Raw genomic sequence first — 25,123 nt, 5'->3', positions numbered from 1 at the left:
AAGCTGTGACAGTTTTATAAAATAAGGATTTTTCAAGTCAAAATGTGTATCCAGACTTTGAGTGCAGTATTGTCATTATTTTAAAAAGTGTATTTTTTTTTTATTATTTTAAGCCTTATAACCTATTATTAAATAAATAAATAAAAATATATATTTATGGTTTTTAGCAAAAAGATCATAATATATGTTTTTGTAAGAGATTTTGGAGCCATGTACACTGTCATTCGAGTCACAAAACTCGTTTTATATTATAAAGATACCGTTTATCGTGGGTTGTGGTGTTAAAGTAGTGAAAAAAAAAACAAAATTAGTGTCAACACCGAATCTAAAGGTATTTACATTTACATTACATTTACATTTAGTCATTTAGCAGACGCTTTTATCCACAGCGACTTACATATGAGGACAAGGAAGCAATTAATACAACTATAAGAGCAGCAGTGAACAAGTGCTATAGACAAGTTTCAGGTGTGTAAAGTCTAAGAAGCTAAGCATTAGTAATGTGTTTTTTTGAGAGAGAGAGAGTACAGTTAGTGGTATAGCCAGAGAGGCAGTTGCAGATTAGGAAGGAAAGTGGAGACTAAACAGTTGAGTTTTTAGTCGTTTCTTGAAGACAGCAAGTGACTCTGCCGTTCTGATGCAGTTAGGGAGTTCATTCCACCAACTGGGCAGATTGAATGCGAGAGTTCGGGAAAGTGATTTCTTCCCTCTTAGGGATGGAACCACGAGGCGACGTTCATTCACAGAACGCAAGTTTCTGGAGGGCACATATATCTGCAGAAGTGAGAGCAGATAAGACGGAGCAAAGCCAGAGGTCGCTTTGTAAGCAAACATCAGAGCTTTGAATTTGATCCGAGCAGCAACTGGCAGCCAGTGCACACGGGTGAGTAGCGGAGTGACATGTGCTCTTTTGGGTTCATCAAAGACCACTCGTGCTGCTGCGTTCTGAAGCAGCTGAAGAGGTTTGATAGAATTAGCTGGAAGCCCGGCTAGTAGAGAGTTGCAATAGTCCAGTTTGGAGAGAACAAGAGCTTGAACAATGAGTTGAGCTGTATGTTCAGATAGGAAGGGTCGGACCTTTCTGATGTTGTAGAGTGCGAATCTGCAAGATCGAGCAGTTCTAGAAATGTGATCAGAGAAGTTCAGTTGGTCATCAATCATTAATCAATCGTTACTTTAGCAGTTTCTTCATATCTGTCACTTTTGGGACAGATTTTTTTTCTAAATTTTGCATATTAATAAAACTGAATTACTGATCTATTTCAACACTTAAGTAAGTAAAATTAATGTTTCTTTGGTTTGAAGACTTTTCAAAATATTATTTTGATGTTGTTTTTTCATATAAAAAATATATCTTGGTTTCATAAATTGTAACATTTTTGATCAATCATGAGCTGTAAATTCAAGGGATTTATTATAAGTGAAGTTTATTTCTAAACTAATTAAGAGAGGATCACATGCTTATGATCACTTGTGGCCAGTCCCACATTATCCAATTTATGATTCACCAACCAGACGATTCCTAAGCCACTATAAGTTCCATATAACAGCCATCCTCGTTTTGAAGAATCCCCCCTCTACCCCCACTCCTCCTCCTTTCCCAAATGGTTAGCACTGTTGCCTCACAGCAAGACTGGTTCTAGTCCTTACCAAGGCAGACGACGTTTCTGTGTGGAGTTTACCTGTTCTCCCTGTGCTCATGTGCATTTCCCCCGGTTTCCTCCCACCGTCCAAAAACATGCAACTTAAGTTAATTGACTAATCCAAATCAGCACAATAGACATGCTCCTAGTAACTAGTTATCTCTTAAGAGCAATCACTATCTACATTAGCTACTACAGCAGGAGAGTTCTCCAGATCTACCTGAGCTCAAACTCCCCTCTGGCCTTGCAAACGGGAGGGAGCCCCGTGCTCGAGGATCCTCTGAGCTCAGGGCTCTCCCCTGGGACAGCATACCAAACATGCTTTATAATCAATCATCAGCTAAGTGTGAACTCTTGAAACATTAACTAAACTGTGACCCTGAATCACAAAGTCACCTACATCTTAGATGACCTGAAAGTAAATAATTAGCCAATATTTGTTTTTGTTATACCTTAAATGTGCTATATGCACAGCTAGTGATTTTCCCCTTTCCACTTAGTTAGTTTCCACAAGTTAATGTGACTTTCAATTTCGTAAGGTTCCTTTTACAGCATCGAGGTTGTGATGTAATTAAAATACAATCAGTTAAATAGACTTTGGCATTCATTTAGTTGTTCAAGCATAAAACGAGATGAAATGTTGTTTACATGCACGCGCCATCAGGATTAGCAGGCTAGTGCCAAAAATCCATTGAAAATACTGGAGTAAAATGATTTTCATATTTTAAAGACATGGCAGGGGAAAATGTAATTTAATGCAGTGCTTCTTGTCCAATCTGAGACCCACTTTATATTGTATATCAATCAGGCAGTGGAGATCACTGATTTTTAAAGAAAACAGAGCTCAAATGTGGCGATTTTGTAACGGCATACAGTCAACCAGAAACTCTTAAGCATGGTTACTGAAAATGAAAAGTTCTTCTGTGTATACCCTTTCATCCTTTCTAGACTAGTGATTTAAATACGAGCAATTATTGTTTACATCGTGCAACGTTTTAAATCTACTTTGCAGAGTTGCCAGATCGATGCAAACACACAAAACCGTGTGGCTTATTTTTGAGAGTGTCACTTCCTCCCTTTTCACTGTATTTTATAGGCCTATAGTATTTTTTTAAAGAACAGTATATAACATTTTACAATTAAAATATACATGCTATGAGGTAAGTATAAACAAAATACAAATAAACAAAATGTATTTATGCTAAAATTATGTAAATACATTATAGAGTTCGCACGTTTTTAACATGGACTTTCTTGTTTAGAGAGTCTCTGATACTGGCAATATACTGACCTCATCTGACCTCATCAAGATGGCGCCGCGGATGGCCGCCTCGGTGTGGGGCTTTCCAGTTTTCTTGACTAACCGCTTTTTTTTTTCTTGACTAACCGCATCTGTTTAATGTTCATCATTTTTTTTTTATTATTATTATTTTTTCATATTTATTTTGTGTTGTCACTTGTCACTTTATGTACACTGGAAGCTTCTGTAGCCAAAACAAATTCCTTGTGTGTGTGAAGCACACTTGGCAATAAAACTGATTCTGATTCTGATACACACATATTTCAGTCACCAATACCCTAAAATTAGGCTTCTTATCAGTAATTTTACATTTATGAATGTAAGTAAATCAATGTCATCCTTTATAGGCCTAGTTAAAATAAGACCATCGTAACGGATGTGGTGCCTTCAGTAACAGGAAACAAAAGATGGAGAGAGAGAGATCAGCCACAGGTGAGTGAATTTAATGACAAACCTATTTAATTAACCGCCATTTTGATAAAACACAGACTTCTATAAGCATTTGTTAGCTGGGTAAGACATGATCCAGCAGCTCAGGGACAGTTTTATCATCTCAGAACACACCTGTTAAATGTTTTACGGTCCAAACATGACAAATCCTGTGGCTTTTGTCAGTTTGACAGCATATACTGAGATCCAGCAATGATATACGAATATTTAGCATCATTGATATCCTGATTTTTTTTCTACATTTGCTCTTCGGAGAAATAAAACAAGGCTTGAATAATAATATAAAGTCAAAGCCTGGAAGCCCAATTATTTTACTCAGTCCGACATTAATAAATAGCCTACAGTTTATATGCTGTAAAACTGCAGGTTAACTATGTTTACTAAAATAACTTGTACATTGAAAAACATTATTCAAAGATGATTCCTTGGATTTACTTAATTTGTTTACGTTGTAAACCATTTATTTGGGCTGAATTTAAACAAACAAATTAGGTTGAACATTGCTCAATTTAATTTGTTTGTTTAAATTCAACACAAATAAATTGTTTGCAACAGTTCTGCATGCAACACTTTTTTCAGTGTATTTGATTGTAAATTTAAATCAATTTGATTGTAATGCAATAATGTGCACCTCTTGTGAAGCTGCTTTTAAACAATAATTATTGTAAAAAGCTATCCAAATAAACTTGAATTGAATTAGGGGTGATAAATTTGGTATTTTAATGAAAAACAAAGAAACTGAATAAAAGGAACGCGATAATATAACAATAATATTGACTGAAAGTTTTATATATACACTGAAAAAAATTATTCAAAGATGATTCCTTGGATTTACTCAATTTTTTTTTACGTTAGGGGGGGTTGTAAACAATTTATTTGGGCTGAATTTAAACAAACAAATTAAGTTGAACATTTCTCAATTTAATTTGTTTGTTTAAATTCAACACAAATAAATAGTTTGCAACAGTTTTGCATGTAACACTTTTTTTCAGTGCACAAACGTAGACATGTTAAAAGTTTGTTCCTATTTCATACCATTTAAAAATTATATATATATCCATAAATCTCTCTAAACTTTTGGTAACTTATTGTATATCCAATTGTATTAGTATGATTTATTGTTTTATTTATGTTATTATTATTGTTATTATGTACTATTTTGTTTATTATATGCTGATTTGATATAGTGTTATAACAATGGAAGTTGGAAATGCCTGTTTGTTATTTGAAGTTTAAATAAAGAGAGATAAAAAAAAGTCTATACAGCATATATTATAGTATTTACAGCACTTTGTTAATGAATGCTCCAGCATATAATAGTGTATTGATAAAATACTTTAATATACTAATATAATATGAAGAGTTTAGTTGCAAAAACCTCTAAATGTTATCTGAAATGTTCCTCTAAAATGAGCATTTACATCAGGCTCCAGTGTGTGTTCAGTAATATCATTTCTATGTCAACGAATAAGGCTGTTTTCTGGTCTTTAAAGTGAAAAAACTCATCATAAACAAAAAAATAGCAGGCTGAAAAAAAATTTGGTTTAAGCTGGACATGGCTGGTTTTGGCTGGGCTCCCAGCTTGGCTAGGCTGGTCAAGCTGGTTTTAGCTGGTCATCACCCAGGCTGACCAGCTAAGACCAGGCTGGAAATGGTGGAAACCAGCTTGGAAATGGACAAAACCCCTCTAAAACCAGGCTGGTCGACAAGCCTAGGCTGGTTTAAGCTGGATTTTACAGCAGGGAAATACAGTGAACTAGTGTCTGCTGTCTTCCACATTGTTGATGAGATTGTGGAGGACACTTTCCCTGTCATCCTCTTCATATTGAGGAGAAGCTGTTCCACAGGGCCCCTGAACACGTATATTGACCTGTACAGTGTTTTGAACAGGCAGTATACCAAACACTGAAAAACACTTGTATTTATTATAAAATTTACCGTAACTGTTCAGTTTTTTGTGTATTGTTAATAAACAGTGTAGCAATATATAAACCACATCAACATTCTTGGATTAACTAATTTAACAAAAGGATCTCTGGAGAGCAAAAGCAGGAAAGGAGATGGAAACAAAAGACAAAAATTGTGAGTCCGCGTCGTCCGACGGAGCGAGAGCAGATCATTCGCACCTGAGCCGCCAGTGTTTGGAGAGCTCGCGAGCAGTTTTGTCCACGAACAAATGAAACCGCCGCGTGAGCAAAGAGATGCGCTCTCGACTTATAAAACATTTGTCAGTTAAATAGCGCCTACTCTGCCAGCCGAAATTCATGGGTAAAGTCTAGATCGGATACGCGGCCGGCCGGAAGTGCGATATGACACTGTATAATAATAATTAATATTTTTAAAGTACTGTGACAGTTGGGTTTAGGGTTGGGGTAGGCATTAAAAATACAATTTATTGGGTAATTTAATAGATAACATAAATAACACTCGGTACAACTACTGTTTTTACCTTACTGTGACGGTTGGATTTAGGGTTGGGGCTAGACGTTAATAAAATACAATAAATCGGAAATTTAATAACCTCCGACCGCAAACGTATCCGAACTAGCAACAACCCGAATCATGCCGCACGCACTCAGAGAACTTCCGCAAACACTACGATGACGTCACATTCACAGCGCGCACTGAGTTTCATAACAGAAAGCTGATTGGCTATTGCGTGTTGACCTCATTTGTAGTTGTTGTTACCGCAAATAACAGTTGGACTAGTACTTGGACTTACAGAACTACAACACCACAAAAACTTGGCAACAACAACAAAAAAATTAAATGAGCATTAGGGGTCCGTTCTTCGTACCTCGCTTAAATGATCTAAGATGATTTGGCAGACCCTGGATGTTTTAATCTTGATAACTGATCTCTGGCTTATTTGGTTCTTCAAACAAGTTCGCTAATCAGATTAAAATGTCTGGATGAACTGATCTGAGATCGCTGCGTGTGTTGAGAAGGACAGATCTATCGATCCTCGAAATCATGATCAGCAATACAGCGATTGGTTGACGGCACAGAGGCGTAATGACATCATCAGATTAATATTCAATTATCCATGTGAGCTAAACTGCATAAAATTAGCAGTAACCGGTTTGTTAAATATGATACGCGATAACTTTCCACATTTGTTGTGGGCTGCATGCAGGCTTTACACTCTCATGTGTCAAGAGTTTTCATCATGCATTTCAATGCATATCAATGTATTTAGTTCTTCATTTATAAAGATTTAATAATTTTTCTTTATTATAGTAGCCTATAGGCCTACTCAATTTTTTTTAATAGGCATAAGGAATAACTATAAATTAATTTAGCATCAAAAAAGCATTTTGATATCGGTGAAGGTGTCAAACACCGGCATATTAGCGGTCAAAACACGTGCATGACTGCATAAATTATTTTCCCTTTTTTAAATAAGTCGAATATTGTGGATGTACGCGTTTGTATCTAAAAAGTTTAATCAATGCATTTTCTCTTTGAACCACCAGTTGGCAGTCTTTTACTTTCATTTCGAGTGCAGATTGCATAAGTTTTGTTAATATAGATTTATATATATATATATATATATATATATATATATATATATATATATATATATATATATATACTATTTTCCCAAGTGTATATAACTACTGTAAGAAATTATCAGCATTCGGTACATACTTTTAGTATTATCTTTGTTTGAACTGACCCGATCTAATCCTGTTAATATGAAATGAACCTGCTCCCAAGTAGGTTTGAGCCACCCGAACTGTTGCTATGACCAGTCTCAGTTGAGTTTTGAAGAATGAAACGATCCTGGATAGTGTCAAATCGTCTATATCCAAATCCAGCTAATAGAGTATTCCACGTACGAATAACAGACCCCAGATGTAGTGTTAGATGGACATCGGACAAATAAGACCTGTGCAAATATATTTAAGACCTAGAACAGCGATTTTAACTTTTTAAGGCCTTAAATTTCGATTTTTAAATTGTAGACTTTAAGACCCCGCGGAAACCCTGGAAAATTAGATAAAGAGACATGGACTATATTCTTAGGTAAAACAATAAATGACAAAATTGTTTCAACTATCTTTATTTTAATAATAATGATAATTTATTATAAAGTATTTTGAATATAGATTCATGTTTTAATTTCAGGGTTCAGTCAATATAATCAAGTTCTTAAGAGCTATCTGTCACACACATCACGTAAAAAAAATCATACCTAGGTCTTTAAATACATAATGAATTATTTATGTATTTTTTAATAAGTGCACAATAAGTTTTATTAGACACATTTATATCTGATGCTGTAAATTGAGGCCTCTGATCAAAAACCAATGCGTTAGTTGCGATGTGGCGCCATCTGGTGTTCAACTAATAGATACACAAAACAAATGAGGCAGAATTTTATTTTTATTTCAAAGAGCAGCAAGAATAATGTTCACACAATCATTCATTCTTTTTTGTTTTCAAAAGTAATTCTGTGACAAAGGGTCAAAACCGTATCTCAGTATAAACCCTGTTCAAGTAGCTGTTGCTGATAGTGCTGTCATTACGGCTCCTCTTCTAAAACTACTTTTCCTTTTCAAAAATTGTTCAAGCTTTTATAACTGTTCAGACAATATAAAGCATCTTTACAGAACACATTTGCCTTCCCTGAAGAATTAATGCAAACTAACACTTTCTCCCTTTAGCATACAGGCATTTTCTCCCAGAATTAATTCGCATTGTCCTTTAGTTCAGCTGTAAAACACTGATTTAGCTTTCTAAACACCGATGATGCATCACAGACTTTTATTCAACACACAAATCTTTAAAGGTTTAGCTTCATCCACTTCAGTCACATGATTTTCCATTATTTAATTTTTTTTTTTTTTTAAGATAAGAGCCCTTGAATTTTCACTGAAAATACATTTCCCATAATCCCTTGATTCCGTTCATGCATTAACGCAGTCAAACGCAGCATCGCAGGAGTGCAGAAACGTGGTTTAGTCCTCGAGTATTCACTGAATACTACATTCATGAACGCAGGAATGTTCCAGAAGCGGGTGTTATTTGGGTAGAGGTCTCCGAAACAGCAGAATGTGAGGTTCTGGAAAATATAAAAATAAAACAGACATTCAGTTTTCATTTACTTTATTGAAACTTGACTAGGCATGGGACGATAACGGTTTTCATGGTATTGACCTTATTCTTTAATGCGGAAGTGCGCGCGTTTTAGCGATTGTTTTAGAACTTCCTAGTCATTTCTCCCATAGGCAGCTGAATCGGAATAATAAATGGCAGAAAACAGTCAAACTACTTACTCTACAAACAAGTGTTTGCATGACTATACAGACAAAGTATAATATAAAGAATAATATAATAAGAAAATATCAGTTTGCAACACCAATCAGCAAAACGAGCTGTTATTAACCTCTAAAAATGAATGGAAATGAATGAGACCGGAAGTCTCGAGCCAAAATGATTCAAATGGCTGCGCCCTCTCATCCGCGGAGAATAAGGTGAATTCCGCGGTTTGGAAAAGTCAAGGTTTTAAAACTGCCAACATTTTCTGCTATACCTTTTCAAGGTATATGTAAGTTTTTTTATTAAGTTTTTTTAGGACGGCAGTATCTCCAGCAGACAATATATCCAAAGATGCCGTTTTAAATTGTCAAGAAATCAGTGTTTTTGAAACTAATGAAGACAGCAGAAGTCAATGATTCATTTGAATGATTTAGCCTGACATGTTTACTGCTGCAAATTATTATAAATGTTTCTCAACATAAAATATTTTGTGTTTGAAGGGGGAATCAGTTTGTTTTTTTACCCATACATTTAAAAAGAATATATTTTAGATCAGTGAGCACAATACCATCAAACCGTGATATTTTTTATTCAAGGTTATCATACTTTCAGAATCTTATACCAGCCCATGCCTAAACTTGAAAAGGGTCCAAGACAAAAATACAGCAAATTTAGCCAATTCTCCTGCACATTGGGAATGTGTTTTGTCTAACGTGTAGGTTTTTAAAAATACAATATATCTGTAAGCTATTCTATCTTGAAACTTTTAGCTACTTTTTTAAAAATCAAAACATTTGACAGGATGAATAAATCATGGGCTAACTTTCCTTTTTGGACGAATTAACCATCCAAAGTAGATGTTAGCCCTGTCACAATAATCAGTATATGGACATATCACATACCACATGGACATGACCTCAATCATTTTTGGTAATGCAATATATATTGGCCATAGATAAAAAAAAAAAAACAATTTCAGCAACTTTTTAGCTGATTGTGAAACATCTCTATTGAAAGTGTCAGTATGGTTTAAAAAAAACAAAACACTAGTATTTACTATAAATGACTATAGTATATTTTGATGTGGGTGTCTGACAACTGAAAATAGATCTGGTAGCAGATAATCACAGCATCTGTTACTTTTTACCCTGCTTTTTTTGTTAACATTCATTATTATTTATTTGACAATAATATCAATAATAATATTATTTATAAAATTACAATAATATCATTTATCGCAATATATTTGGGTGCAAAATAAAATACAACAAAAAATAGATATCGTGACAGGCCTATCAATTAAACGTTTTTTTCTGCTTTGTTCCTCTATTAATTAACAGCATAAACCGTGTACTATTAGACTTTAAACGTTCACTTTAAAACACTATACAGGCATAATGTCTTCGAATTAATAAAATTTTAGATGCGACTGACTGCAATCATGAATGCTCAGTAAGACACGCGAATGTATATTTGCCAGTTCAAGTTGCAAAATAAGCCACAAAGGAGAAGTCGTTCTGCTTTACACGCTAAGGTGTCTTTCTATGCTATGCTTCTCACGCTTCATGTATGTTTCACAGAATTTTTTTTACGTTGATATGTTTTTTGCTTCTCTAATGTATATAAACAGTACTGCACTGCATGATACGTTAACAGATAAACCATATAGAAAAATCTGTGTCGATTAGACCATCACAATAATCAATATATCGACTTATCGCACAACACATGGACATGACCTCAATCATTTTTGGTGATGCAATATATATCGCCCATTAGGTATGGGCCAGTATAAGATTCTGACGGTATGATAACGGTATGACAGTATTATGATTACTGCTCTAAAATATATTCTTTTTAAATGTCTGGGTAAAAAACAAAAACTTCTTTACCTTTTGAAGAGTTTATTTTATTTTGAGAAACATTTTAAATATTTTGGAGCAGTAAACATGTCAGGCTAATTTTTGTACAACTTTAAACGGCATCTTTAGATATCTTTTCTGCTAAAGATACTGCTGTCCTAAAAACAAAACCAAAAAACGACAATAAAAAAAATCATACACATACCTTAGGAATGCTATTGCAGAAAATTGATTGTTTTAAAACCTTGACTTTTCCAAACCACGGTATACCTTGAAAACGGTCATCGTCTCATGCCTATCGCCCATACATAAAACCCAATTCTAGCATCATTTTAGCTGATTGTGCAACATCTCTATCTCTGTTGCAGTGTTTCCCAACCCTGATCCTGAAGGCACACCAACAGTACACATTTTCAACCTCTCCCTAATCAAACACACCTGAATCAACTCAGCTGAACATTAGAAAAGACCCCAAAACCTGACACGAATGGGTCAGATAGGGGAGACATACAAAATATGTACTGTTGGTGTGCCTCCAGGAACAGGGTTGGGAAACACTGCTCTATTGGACTCGTCACTGTCAGTGTGGTTAAAAAAACACTGTAGCATTTATTATAAATTACTATGGTATATTTTCATGTGGGTGTCTGATGACTGAAAATAGATCTGGTAGCAGAAATCACAGCCTTGGTTACTTTCTACCTTGCACTTTTTTTGTTAACATTTATTATTATTTATTTAGGATATGCGGTTTCTCATTCTGACTCTAATCCGTCATAACTATTTTAATGACTATAATTAAATGAAATATTCTTAAGAATGAAATATGATGCGTTCTGTGGAAGAGTGCAGGAAGAGTGCACTTATATTGTGATGATATTATAAAGTCATTCTGACATGTAATATTATGAGTGGCATAAAATGATCATTTGATTTATCACAATCTATTTTAGTGCAATATATTGCACCAGTTTAAATCAGCCTTAACAGAGGGAGGTCACATGACTCCACACGTGGTAGGTAACGTAATTGAAAAAATTAACCTGAAAAAATTTGTCCGATTACAGGTTCTGAATGTCGATTCTGCTTCTTACGAGTTTACTTTTTGGTTAATCCCTCAGCCTTAGTAAAGTGTGTTGTATACTTTGTGTTTGAAGTGTGTGCTACACACTATTAAGAATAGTCAGAAAAATCACAATTAGATATTTTTGTTAAAGCACACAACACCTGTTTTGCTTTTATAAAGCAGCTTTATGTAGTTTTGTGAAAAACTACTTGAACAAGAATCTCAAAAGTAGTTTCAAATAGTTTTACACGCACAAAACAATGTACATGAAACAATACAAACATAAATCCAAAATGCAGGCATCCATGTTAATGTTGTTAGTAACAAAATAGCATAAATCTGTCAATTTTATTTATTTTATCTGCAAAACATTGCAGAATGCTTTAAGTGTGCGACATTTATTTTTGATGAAAATGTGATATTTATAACTTTGGTCGGTATGAATATAGCGGTATGAAATTTTTATACATTACATCTCTACAGGAGTTTGAGAAAATTCGCATTTTAGAAGAGAATCTCATTTTAGATCAGAGATGTCTAAAGTAGAGTCAGCGGGACAAAATTGGCCCATTGTAACCTTTGATTTGGCCTAGCTTCCCATCTGAGAAAAGAATGAGAATGATGGAGAGCGTTGGGGCGAATGCATTTAAAGGAGATCGTCATTTTTTAATTTTTTTATTGCTGAGCTACAAAAGAAGCATGTTTCAGTTAAATGTTGCAAATGAATCAGATTTTTTAAAATGTAAATAATGTCACTCAACGGATAGAGGACTATGCAAAAGACATTGGTGAGCAAAATAAAGACAAAAACTAGCGTAAATCCATTCTGTTAAAAATTTAATAGTTTTACCATAATAAGTTTATTCTAAAATGTAAAAAGAAAATATTATATTAATATATAAATATTATATAATGTATTTATATTAATATAAAGCAATGTTTTCTAGCTATTTTTAAATATCATTAAATAAATTAGGAAATTACCCATGGCTTGGCCCACACAGAAACTGTGCGCAGAAATCCGCAGATTTTTAGCCCATTGAGTCTATGTATTTACTTATGTAAATGTGTGTAAATTTATATTTATTCAGTTTTTTTTATTAATTTAACTAATATTATTGTGATATAATAATAGTAATATTAAATTGTTCATATTATTTATGTACGATACAGTATGTAATACTTTTTTATTTTTATTATACGAGAGACTTGCTTTGTTTTACCGATTTGATTTGCATTGTAAACATTAAATAAAAGTTTAAAAATTTATCATTTTTTATTTCATACATTTAATGAGTTATGATACTCTTAAAATCATTCTGCATAAATCCGCAGATTTTTTACAAAACTCTGTAGAAATAGCAAAAAAAAAAAATGTCCACAGATTCTGTCTGGCCCTACACATGGCAGCTATATTTACGGCCCACTAGCCTCAATCAAGCTTTATAAGAAAAAGTTTGGGCACCAATGTTTTAGATGAGGATATATTCATATAAATAGCCACTTTGGATATTTATTTAGAGGTGGACACAAAAATAAATGTCATCTCATCTTTGACCCACTGACTTAAATATTTAGGACACAATGTAAATCATATTCAATTCAAACGTTAAATTGAAATCACATGGTTTGACATCAGCTGACTCTGCTTTGCTGCAAACTGTGTGTGTGTATACAGACCTGGTTCATGGATCATATAATGGACCCATCCTAGTGACTGCTGCACGCCCAGCCTCCTCCACTCGTCCTCGGACATCAAGTGGGATTTGGGGACTTGTTTGGCCAGTTCTCTCGGTAAGACCACATGTCTGCAATCACAAATAACACACACATACTTTTAAACAACACGCAGCGACTGACAGGTCACATTAAACCAAGTTACACACACATGGTAGACCAATTAGCCTTAAGAAGACCCCCAAAATTGCTTAACATCACAATCAATTCATACCAATTAAACTGAACTGTGATTTATGATGGAAATGAATCACATTCATACAAACGCGCCGCGTCGAGGCCTCAAAACAACTCAAAACTCGTCGATTTTGGATCTTACCGGTATTCAAAAAGATCATCTGTGTATTTATCCGAGTAGTAGATCTGTTTATGAGACATCTTAGATTAATAATGACCTCCGTTATGATAATATGTCTATATTGCACGGTGAAAGAAAGATTCGATCAAACTCTTGAAACTTTTAACCGATACAGTTTTGAACCCGCAGTTCAACCGGAGCGGCCGATTCTGATTGGCCTAGAGTGGACACGTGACTTGTCGGCAGCGTGAGCACGTTGGAAGGGTGGGCGGGGGTGTGACGACGGTAAGCGCGGTTGTCTTGGAAACTCATAAGCGATAGGTTTTGTCAGTGGAAATATTCGTTTATATTATATTAATTTCGATGATTTACCTCATACATTTGCTAAAGGTAAAGTGTGAAAGGTTGGTATTGCATAACCAGGCTGTTTTGATCCACATTCGAGGGTTACATCGTTTAAAAATATGTAAAAGTTTAGTTTAAAATTTACCTCAGTCTTTCACTGCGTAATAGACTGATTTCACGCGGCCGCCATTTTTAAAAGCGAAATCGAGGCTGCGGTGGGAAGAAACCCGGAAGTATCGTTGGGAGTTACATAGGAACGTTGTGTAGCTTGCTGTATAATCTTATCAGTGAAGAGAAAGAGACACAAATTTATAATTTCACCGCCTTCAGTGACCCGAAGGTCCGTTCTGAATGAATGGTGAAAATAAAAAGGGATATCAGAGCTCATTTTCAGCTAAGTTAAGGGAAATGACACTAGTTAGCTCACGTTTTCTTTCCCAAACACACGTTTTAGACGCCATTTATCAAACTCGAGTTAATGAACTTATTCTTTCACTATATTAGACTTGTCACGATACTGAATAAAAGAAAACACATCAATTTCCCGCTAACATTTAAACCACTGTTGATGGCTTTCTTAAAACAGCGCTGATTGGCCATTGTGTTCACGTGATCAACAGAAATGGCTGTGATTGGCCGAGAAGGTCATCAGTTCACCCTCCGCTGTTTACCGAGTACAAACACAGACGAGCCGAGCGATCTGCTTGATGACTCGACTGATCTTCATGGCTGCTTCGCGCTCGCGTCTCCGTGTATCTGTGTTTGCACTGGGTGAAGGGCAGTAAACTGAGTGCAAACACAGATACAAGGAGACTGGAACGCGAAGCAGCCGTGAAGATCAGTCGAGTCATCTGCGCTCAGCGGCGCTTCAATGTTAACTCAGCGGGAAATAGATGGTTTTAAAACTTCAGTACCGGGACAACACTATTACAGACAACACGAGGGTGTGCTACAGTGTTTTATCGCTCACTGGGTAACATAGACTGAAGCAGGGAAGCGTCCCCACGGTGTTTACCTGCTGCCATGATCTGAAGCCTAGGAGGACACTTGAGCGTATTACTCTTACAGAGATTGTGATGTTGTTTGATGTTAAATTGCTTTTAATTTTCTAAATTAAACTTACTGAATGATATTAAAGTGATGTTTACACCAGTTCTGCATTTTGAAATCTCGGCAACAGCTGGAGGTGTGTACTCCACCGCATGTTACTGTAATGTGTACAGTCCTTGTCCTATACTTCCGGGTTTCTTCCCACCGCAGCCTCGCTTTGGTTCTTTAAAATGGCGGCCACGTGAAATAAGCGTATGACGTTTTCCAGTTTTCGATGCATGTTAAAAAACGTAACGTTAGTCGAATAAAAGTGTAACTTTAGGGGGTTTAATGTGAAATACAATGTTAAATCCAGCGTTAATTAAATTAACTATCAATAAACAATCTTGTGTCTGAAAAGGCTAAAATAAACTAAATGTGAATAATAAAATGTTAGGATTTTAGTTATTGACAAGGAAGTTAACGTTATATTGTTACACACTTACCGGCCACTTTATTAATCATTTATTTTTAATACACCTTATCAGTACCGGGATGGACCCCCCCCCCCCTTCCCCGCCTTCAGAACTGCCTTAATCCTTCGTGGCATAACGTTAGAATCAACAAGGTACTGGAAATATTCCTCAGAGATTTAGCTTCATATTGACATGATAGCATCACGCAGTTGCTGCAGATTTGTCGGATGTCAGCAGATTTGCGAATCTCCCGTTCCACCACATCACAAAGGTACTCTATTGGATTGAGACCTTGTGACTGTGGAGGCCATTTAAGTACAGTGAACTCATTGTCATGTTCAAGAAACCAGTCTGAGATGATTCACGCTTTATGACATGGTGCGTTATCCTGCTGGAAGTAGCCATCAGAAGATGGGTACACTGTGGTCATAAAGGGATGGACATGGTCAGCGTCAATACTCAGGTAGGCTGTGGCGTTGACACGATGCTCAATTGATACTAATGGGCCCAAAGTGTGCCAAGAAAATATCCCCCACACCATTACACCACCACCACCAGCCTGAACCGTTGATACAAGGCAGGATGGATTCATGCTTTCATATTGTTGACGCCAAATTCTGACCCGACCATCCAAATGTGGCAGCAGAAATCAAGACTCATCAGACCAGGCAACGTTTCTCCAATCTTCTATTGTCCAATTCTGGTGAGCCTGTGTGAATTGTAGCCTCAGTTTCCTGTTCTTAGCTGACAGAAGAACTCTTTACAGTAAAGAGTTAAAGTACAAAAGGCCCCTAAATAATTACAGAAGTTTCATTGTTTTTAGGCCAAATCGACATGCTAATGTTTGAAAATAAATAACCTATTAATTCGTCAAGCATTTGGTGTTTAGAATAAGAATACTCATGGAGTTTAAATAATAAATGAGCAATTCCAGCGTTATGAATGTGACATTTGCAGTAAAATCTCAAAACATAAATTGACAGAGGAAGTAAATGTTAACATTATATTGAAACATCTCTTTATAGTTTTCAAAACAACAAGCCACAAAGTTGTGGGAGCAGAAAAATATTAATCTGTAAACATTTTTTAAATATTTTGAATTAGGAAAATAAACATGCTTTATGGATGTGACAAAGTTTGCAGTATGACATACTTTGTAGAAATTCTTTGAATTAAACTGCCCAACCCAAAAGAAACGATGCTAATCAAAAGGATAAGAGTTGGCTCACTATAGAACAAACATAATTGATTTTATTTGATTTTACATTTTTGCATTTATGAGGAAAAAGCTTGGTATGGATGTGACATCTCTCTGTTATGGATGTGACGGGTGTGAAATTGCCACTTGTGTGACTTTGGTAAATCAAATATAATTGTTTGAAAACACTGACAGGGACATTTTTGATTATTTCTAAAGCACTGTAAAATACAAGCCTACACAAAACACAGAAACGGTTTTGCTATTTCGGCAAAAACTTAATTTTTTCATGACAAGGTTGACATTTGCATGGCATTGATCAAATAATTATTTACAGTATTTTGAAGTGTAGGTCTCACGATGGCGCAGTGAGTAGCACGATCACCTCACAGCAAGAAGGTCACTAGTTCCCGCCTCGGCTGGGCCACTTGGCATTTCTGTGTGGAGTTTGCATGTTCTCCCCGTGTTGGCGTGGGTTTCCTCAGGGTGCTCCGGTTTCTCCAACAGTCCAAACACATGCGCTATAGGTGAATTGAATAACCTAAATTGTCCGTAGTGTATGTGTGTGTCTGGATGTTTCCCTATGATGGGTTGCAGCTGGAAGGGCATCCGCTGCATAAAACACATGCTGGATAAGTTGGTGGTTCATTCTTCTGTGGCGACCCCTGATTAAAAAAGGGACTAAGCCGAGAAAAAAAATGATTGAATGAGTTTTGAAGTGCCCACAATGTCATTATTGCGCATGTTCATTATCACGACTGAATGATTGAATATTGGCATGTCTACTTTAGATTAGTAAAAATGAAGACACAGTGGATTTATCATCTGAAACATGCAACAAAGTGAACTTTAAACTAATGGTTATACATAAAAGATGTGCACATTATTAATAAGCATACATTCTGACTGTATATTTCGTTTAATCTTCATCCTAAATGCAGAAGAAATCAAAAACATAGAAACCACGATCCATCATAATATCGTAAGCCAATTATAATGACTCATGTACTCTGGTTTTTGCATCATAGATTGTTTGCAGGCAAATAAATGTTTATCTTAGGAAGTGGTTTCCTAGTAACACCTGAATTCCTGCTCACACACACAGACACACACGCACACACATGTAGTGGCATGTACACTAGAATATGCAGTGCTACACCGGAAAACACTCACTCCCAGCAGCCAATGGCGTCCTCCGGATGTGAGCTGTCAATCATTAAGGCCGGCCCCCTCACCTCATTCCTGTTGCTATGCCGTTTTTGAAACTATGGTTACAGTAAAGGTTCCTGTAGGCTGCTTCTCTCTGTATGGACTTACCGCATGTGTCTGGATGCAGTCAGAGCTCTTATACTCTGATAAATTGACATTTAATTGTATTTAGTGGATATTATTTATGCATTCTATATTTACATCCAGAACATAGGGCTACTGTTTTGCTACATACTTATTTTTATTTTTTAATTGCATTAAACAACGTGTGAATTATAAAAATAACATTTATAATTGTAAAATTATATAATTATAACATTTATAAAATAAAAAATCGCAGATCTAAATTGGGGAAATACATCTAATGCTCTTCCTAATAATTAATTTCAGAATAAAAAACAGATTAAAGTTAATCTACATAATAATACTGATAATTATTCCAATAAATTAATATTAAATTTAAACTTTAATACTATTTAACTGTAAAACAATTTCACAATAATTATAAGCACATATTCATAATAATAACCTCGAATAATAATAGTAATATTAAAGCATTATTATTATTTTTAAATGACAGTGCATCATAATATGTCACTAAACATAATAAGTAACTAAACATTACTTAAAATATTCAAATTGGTCTTGCATTACCTTCCAGTTAGAAGTGACGTACCTGATATGTGTCCTAACAGACGTGATCATGTGATGTGATTTTTGGATTTGGAAAGGAAAGCCGTCTGTGTTCTCACTCTCTTCCAGTTTCTATACTTCCTGCTGTTTTAATGAGCATGTGTAGGAGTGAACCCGACACACTTCAGTCACGACTATGAAGATCACACACACGCACACACAGTCCGCCACCCACAATCTTGTCTCCTGTATATAAAAATAAGCATAAAGAATGCATAATGTGCGATGCATGCATTTACAGTGAAATTCCTGCATGTTTTGTAATAGATTCGATGTATTTTTTATATTTCAGGACGTTCGAGTGTGTTATGAAATGAAGATGAACCTGATGAACTCTTTTCTGCGGTGAGTAAACTGCCTGAGAACATGTTGTGTTCATAGACATAAAAGTGTTGCACATTGATAAATCCTGATTCAAGCTTTTTGTAGCTTATCTTGCAGTTTTTTTTACTGTAAATGTATTGAATATTGACATAAATTAAATCGTCTCCTTTTATGTTTACAATATTATTTTTGTATGTTTTTTAAATGATGCGTAAAATTTTACCATAGGGTTGTATTAGTTTGCGTTAGTTAAGGTATTTACTATCATGAACAAACGATGAAAAACACATTTATCACAGTATTTATTCATCTTTGTTAACATAGTTAATGAAAATAAAGCCGTTTATGTTAACTCACAGTGCAGTAACTAATCTTGACAATCACAAGCACGCTTTTGTATTTATACAGTGCATTAGTAGAACTATGATTAATTAATGCTGCACAAGTATTGTTTAATCTTTGTTCATTCATTTTCCTTTGGCTTAGTCCTTTATTTATCAGGGGTCCCCACAGTGGAATGAACCGCTAACTATTCTGATATATATTTTATGCTGCGGATGCCCTTCCAGCCGCAACCCAGTAATGGGAAACACCCTTACATACTCGCATTCACACACACACTCATACACTACGGCCGATTTAGTTTATTCAATGTACCTTTAGCGCATGTGTTTGGAGTCTGTGGGGGTAACCGGAGCACCTGGAGGAAACCCACGCCAACATGGGGAGAACATGCAAACTCCACACAGAAATGCCAACTGGCCCAGCCAAGACTCGAACCAGCACCGTTCTTGCTGTGAGGCGACAGTGCTAACCACTGAGCCTCATCTTAGCTTATATTAGTAAATATTTTAACAAAACTTTATTGTAATGTGTGACCAAATTAGGTCAAATAAATCGATTATATAATGAAAAACTTTCATCTTAGCAAATGCATAGCAACTACCTGATTACCATCTATGATATCCTAGCAACACCTTAGAACTCGGGTTCCCAGTCTCAATTCAGTAGTCCAAATATGAATTTATCAATTAAAAAAAACCCAGATGTTGGTCAAAAGTGAAATGGTGTAAAATACAGAGCAGTCTAATGTGAGTAACAGGCCTGTCTGTATTCCATCTGCTTCCTAAACTTTTATTTCCTAGCAGGGCTGGGCGATAATTCGATATCGATAATTATAACAATATATCATTTTTCGCTAAAACGATAATGACAGTTCGATAATTGTTCGATTATATTTACGCACTATGCTTAAGGCTGCGCAGGCATTTTGCCCTTCTGGATGCCGCACGCAGTACAAGTGTACAGCCATACAGTGTTAGTTGCACTTGGAGGAGAAAGAAATCAATAAGGTAAAAAAGCTCATAGACATTGTTGACAAGAATCATCAGTAGTCATAGTTTTTTGCAATCCGACACAAAACAAAGCAACATGCACTGCAAACTGCACAGACGACTCGTGTCATCAAAAGCAGGCAACACCAAAAACCTGCTAAACACCAATAAAAAGACCCAAACAAGTGTTGGTAAACCAGCGCAACTACCCAGCAGAGTTTTATGTCATCATTTTCGAAAGCCGTGCCTTACGAGAAAACCCCCCCGAAAAGACAGACGAAAGATATGACGGACAACACAGTCTCAAACACATCTCAATGAACACTTGATGCTTGCTGTAAACTTGCTGCATTATTTAAGGGCATTTGTTACAACATTGATAGGATCTTTTGTTGTCAAGCTTATGTTTCCTTTTTTAATATTAAGATATTTTCTTTGGAATTTTTAAAACACACTGTGCCTCTATGTGCCTTTATGAAGGACATAACCACAGAGGAGAAATCAGATGCTCAAGACATAATCTTTAAAATAACGACACATTAAAAATTCAGCAAATATATGACAGACATTTACAAAAGCAGTGGATCATTAATTAAATCCTTATTTTCCACGAAGTGAAGCATCATCCACCCGCAGTTGTTTAAGGTGGGCGACAACTAAAAATAAATACACTTTATATATTTTTCTTTGAAAATGTATCTTTTTTGCAACGAATTTCGTTATGTATAATGTGCAACTTAATAATGTACAAGAAGAACGAATCTGAAGTGAAGCGCTTTAAAACAAGTCCACTACAGTATATGCTTTAGCGCCAAAACAATCCATTAAAGGGCACATAGTTGACCTCTTTTTTATGATGTAATATTAATATTATGGTTCTTCTGAGTGTGCCAGTTTAGGTTCAGTTTAAAACACAATTCAGATTTTTTATTTATAATGTGTTAAATAGTGTCATGTTGGGGGCGTGTCCACAGCTCGCTGATTTAGGGGTGTGTTGTTTCATATGTAAATTAGTTTCAGCTTCCCGCCCAACGTAACAAGGGGGCGGAGCCATGAGCTCACCCGCTCTGTGTTTGCAACAGAGTCAGACAGGCAGACGGAGAAGGAGCAGGAGTGAGAGGATCAGCAATCAGTCGTACATATACCACTCGGACACAGACCAAGCAGAGAGTACAAAATAATTTGTGTCTTTGTACAGTTTTACAGCCAACTGTGTGCTAGTTTCAAGTGCCGAGCTTGTACACCGAGACTAATAACCACGCACACTGAATTAACTTTGACTGAGGCACGGGATGCGTCGCTCAAAGCCACGACACGGCACACCAGACACTCTCTGTGGCGCGGCAGAAACATGAAGTGTCCCGAATCGTCGCGCCGTTGTGTGTACCCTGATAGAAACCTATGTTAGAATTCTAAAATGCATGGCACAGCGTCAGGTGTAGCAGCACCTAGTTAAGATCACAGGGAGCTTCAGTAATCACGAGAAATGCAAACGGCTGAAGTATAAGGTAGACTCAATGAGAAGTACACATGTTTGCAAACCTACCTAAAGATACAACCAATAATTCCGATTAGAGCGATAATGTGGAGAATATTGATCTTGTGTTGAGCCCAATGAGCCTTGCATCTAAAAATAGAGCTAGCGTGTTCCTTTAGTGATATCGCTTCGACTCGAAGCAGATGTGAATCAACAAACTGAGGATATGATGACATGCCTGTCAATCAATATTAGTGGGTGGGGGGACCGCTCTCCTACGTAAAGTTGCGGTCGATCTGAAAACCGCTCCAATTGGTCCACCATTTTTTATGTTGTTAAATTGAAAAAAAAAAGCACTGGGTGTGCTTATATCACCCCAATATGACAGTCTATACATCATACATGCACATATGGCTGTCCAAACAGCTTGAAAAGTAGATTTTTTACTATAGGTGTCCTTTAAAGTGTTTTCACAGTTTTATTTTAATTCATTAACGAAGCACTGTTTGTCCAGCATGAGCTGGACAGTCTTTGTATGCTATTCGAGGCACTGATAGTTTTCTTAGGTTACCTCGGAAGAATAAACTCGGTCTGAAGAATGAGAAAGACCTCAGAAACCTGTTCGTGCCAGTTTGTGACGTAAAATTAAAACACCCTCGGATATAACCGAGATCTGCGCATAACAGGTGTTTTTTTTGCATCCCGCAGTATGCGATGTCAAGAGAGTGACTCCATAAGTAAGGTAAACTACACACACTTGTGGACGCGTCTCACAACACAAAGCATGACTAAACCTTAAAAATGTCCATGCTTAATCAGTCATCGATAAGGTCTATCAATTAAAGGGTTATTGACAATAGATCATCAAGTAATCATTAGCATCCCTAAATAAAATAGCCTATAAATTAAAGGATACTTCACCCTACTCCCCATTAAAAGGACAGTTAATCCAAAACTGAAAATTCTGTGACCCATAACTCACCTTTTACTTGTTCCAAACCTGTTTTATTTATTTATTTTTTTGATGTTGAACAATAATATCCAATAACTTGTAGGGTAATGTCTTTGGTTATTAAACATTTGAACAGTAAATGCTAAATTAAGATTGTTCTTTTGTTTATTATATTATTATTTATATTGTCAGACAGCTAAATCATTTCACAAAATGTGTTAAATCGATATCGACTGAATTGAAAAAAAAATCATTATCATATCGTCCAGCCCTATTTCATAGTGGCAGTCCAATACACAACTTCAAATACTTCTTTACAAATAAAACAGCATGTTTTTATGCTGGATTGGGGCAAAGTGAAGGCATATCTATCTGGTTGTTAATTCTGCTGCTCTGGCTACCCCTGATAAATCAGGGAAAAAGCTGGAAAATGAACGAATGAAGGTTTCTTTTCTGGAAACGTACATCTTCACCCATTCAAATGCTCACTGTGGTGAATAGTGTCACCCAATTATGGCAAACTTCATACTAGGACTGTACGATTAATCGAAATCAAATTGCAATCGAAATTTAAAAGTTGCAATTAGTTAATCGCAAGAGGCTGTGATATGAAATATACATGTATTATTTAATTTCCCCCAGCCAGAGCAAATGCATGACTGCCGTCTATTTGTGACAGTCTTACTAGCCAATCAAGTGAGCACACTTTCGTTCTGCCTAATGAGAATTGTGCAACCGAACTATGTGGAACGCCCAGGATAAAAAAAAAGAAAACAAACAGGAAAGCGCTGACAAATAGGATGATGGCGTCTGGTTCTTTAGAAGCATTAATAGATAAATTAATATCGAAGAAATACAGCATTGGTGCCATGGGAATAATTTGGTTTCAAAGTCACAGACACAGAACAAAAACAGGTCATTTTTAAGAGCTGTTGCAGAACTGTTGCCACAGTTTGCAGATTATTAAGCTTGACTACAGAATTAAATAGGAACAAATCAAATCGCAATCACAATATGTCAAAAAAAAAAATCGCAATTAGATATTTTACCCAAATCACACAGCCCTACTACTTACACTGACTGGACACCATAACAACAAGGTCATGCAGGAAAACTATCACCTTTGGTTTAATTTCAGACCATTGCCAAAAATACATTTAAAAACGAATAAAAAAACTAAAAATATCACAAGTTTAAGATGCATTTTTCAAAGTAATAAAGCCAGTTTTATTTTCTTACACACCTCAAATATGAAATAGAGGAGGGTTCAGATTACATTCTGAATCACTCTGGATCTGGACTTTGAGAAGCCCTTTTTAGGCCCTGTCCACACAAACACAGGTATTATCAAAACCATGTAGCATTTATAGCATTTTTTATATTTATATGCTTTTTAATTGCAAAATTGTCCGCTATATATATATATATATATATATATATATATATATATATATATATATATATATATATATATATATATATATATATAGCCTACTATGTTTTGTGAAACAATGACACATAAAAATAAAGCTTCTTTATATTGGTCTCTTATCAAGACAAAATAGGGATTAAAGTAGGGATTAAGCCAAAGGAGCTTTGTATAACTTGTTTTCACCCACAATCTTACTTTCTCTCAGATTTCACTCCCTGGAGCATCTGACATCGTCACACATATGACATACGTTAGGGCTTCCCTTACCGTAATACACCTAAAACACAGATTGCTGTAAAACTCGTCAAAGGCAACGCAAAGAGTTAAACGGAGTGATTTATCGATTTGACGCACATCATAATACCAGCCATACAGTAAAGCATGAATAAAGTTCTTCAATTCAATCATGTTTAGCCGACGTCATCCATAAACCAATCTCCATCTGTTTTTTCCATTGCTCAGTTTGCTCCATCTTTCTTTTGCAGTCTGAAGCGCGTCAAACGCACAATTTGTGCCCATTTTGCTATGACTTTACATGTAAATTACTCGTTCTTCATCTGCGTCTGCTTACTGCAAAAGCGGAACCCCCCCCATTCCATGTAATGTAATGTAATGTTTGTGAAGGCGTGGGTGAGATGTCATTTTTCGAGAGACACTCAAATACATCAGGTGCGCTGCGTATGCAACGTCTATACAGGAAGTCATGTAGCCTAAAACAATTCATTTTAAACTGAAATAAATAACATTTTATTATATGGTTTGGAATTTGATGTTTTATGAGATTATTTAGTTAAAATTATTTAGAAAATTTGCCACTTTTTGTTGATTTTGTGTTGGATTCAGCGATCGCGGAATTGCGAAAAACTAGGGGGTCTGCAAGTAATTTGATTACTGATGTCCATGTAAACGTAGTCAGTGATATGAAATATTGTAAGCAAAGTCAAATTTATGTTTGTATTAACTTATTATTTTCATTACCATTTAATATTAAATGGCAGCACAGTGGCGCAGCGGGTAGCGCGTTTGCCACACA

General features: G+C 35.7%; 2 protein-coding genes across 2 annotated transcripts in view; one reads left to right on the top strand and one right to left on the bottom strand.

Moving 5' to 3' along the window:
* Positions 1-7,825: 7,825 nt before the first annotated feature.
* On the bottom strand, positions 7,826-13,820 carry zgc:86839 (Cyclin-dependent kinases regulatory subunit 2-like). Its single transcript, XM_056446316.1, has 3 exons — positions 13,643-13,820; positions 13,267-13,394; positions 7,826-8,461 (listed from the first exon to the last, which is right to left on the bottom strand). Exons 1-3 carry the CDS (start codon positions 13,699-13,701, stop codon positions 8,421-8,423), a joined length of 228 nt encoding a protein of 75 aa, XP_056302291.1. The 5' UTR covers positions 13,702-13,820; the 3' UTR covers positions 7,826-8,420.
* Positions 13,821-18,862: 5,042 nt separating this feature from the next.
* Positions 18,863-25,123, top strand: part of shc3 (SHC (Src homology 2 domain containing) transforming protein 3) — a 59,225-nt gene continuing 52,964 nt past the window's right edge. Inside the window, exon 1 of the mRNA XM_056446261.1 lies at positions 18,863-18,916. The gene's annotated coding sequence lies outside the window, so the exon portion shown is untranslated. The remainder of the gene's footprint in view (positions 18,917-25,123) is intronic.

This window comes from Danio aesculapii, chromosome 21, assembly GCF_903798145.1.
Source record: "Danio aesculapii chromosome 21, fDanAes4.1, whole genome shotgun sequence".
NCBI classification, from domain to species: Eukaryota; Metazoa; Chordata; class Actinopteri; order Cypriniformes; family Danionidae; genus Danio; species Danio aesculapii.
Note: the sequence above shows the minus strand (reverse complement) of the source record. Positions and strands in the feature narration are given on the sequence as shown.

Excerpts from the sequence above, each read along its gene's own strand:
- zgc:86839 (XM_056446316.1), bottom strand. The coding sequence starts at position 13,701 with ATGTCTCATAAACAGATCTACTACTCGGATAAATACACAGATGATCTT. Across the intron at positions 13,395-13,642 it reads GATGATCTTTTTGAATACCG|ACATGTGGTCTTACCGAGAG; the intron begins GTAAGATCCAAA and ends TTGTGATTGCAG. Across the intron at positions 8,462-13,266 it reads TTATATGATCCATGAACCAG|AACCTCACATTCTGCTGTTT; the intron begins GTCTGTATACAC and ends TATATTTTCCAG.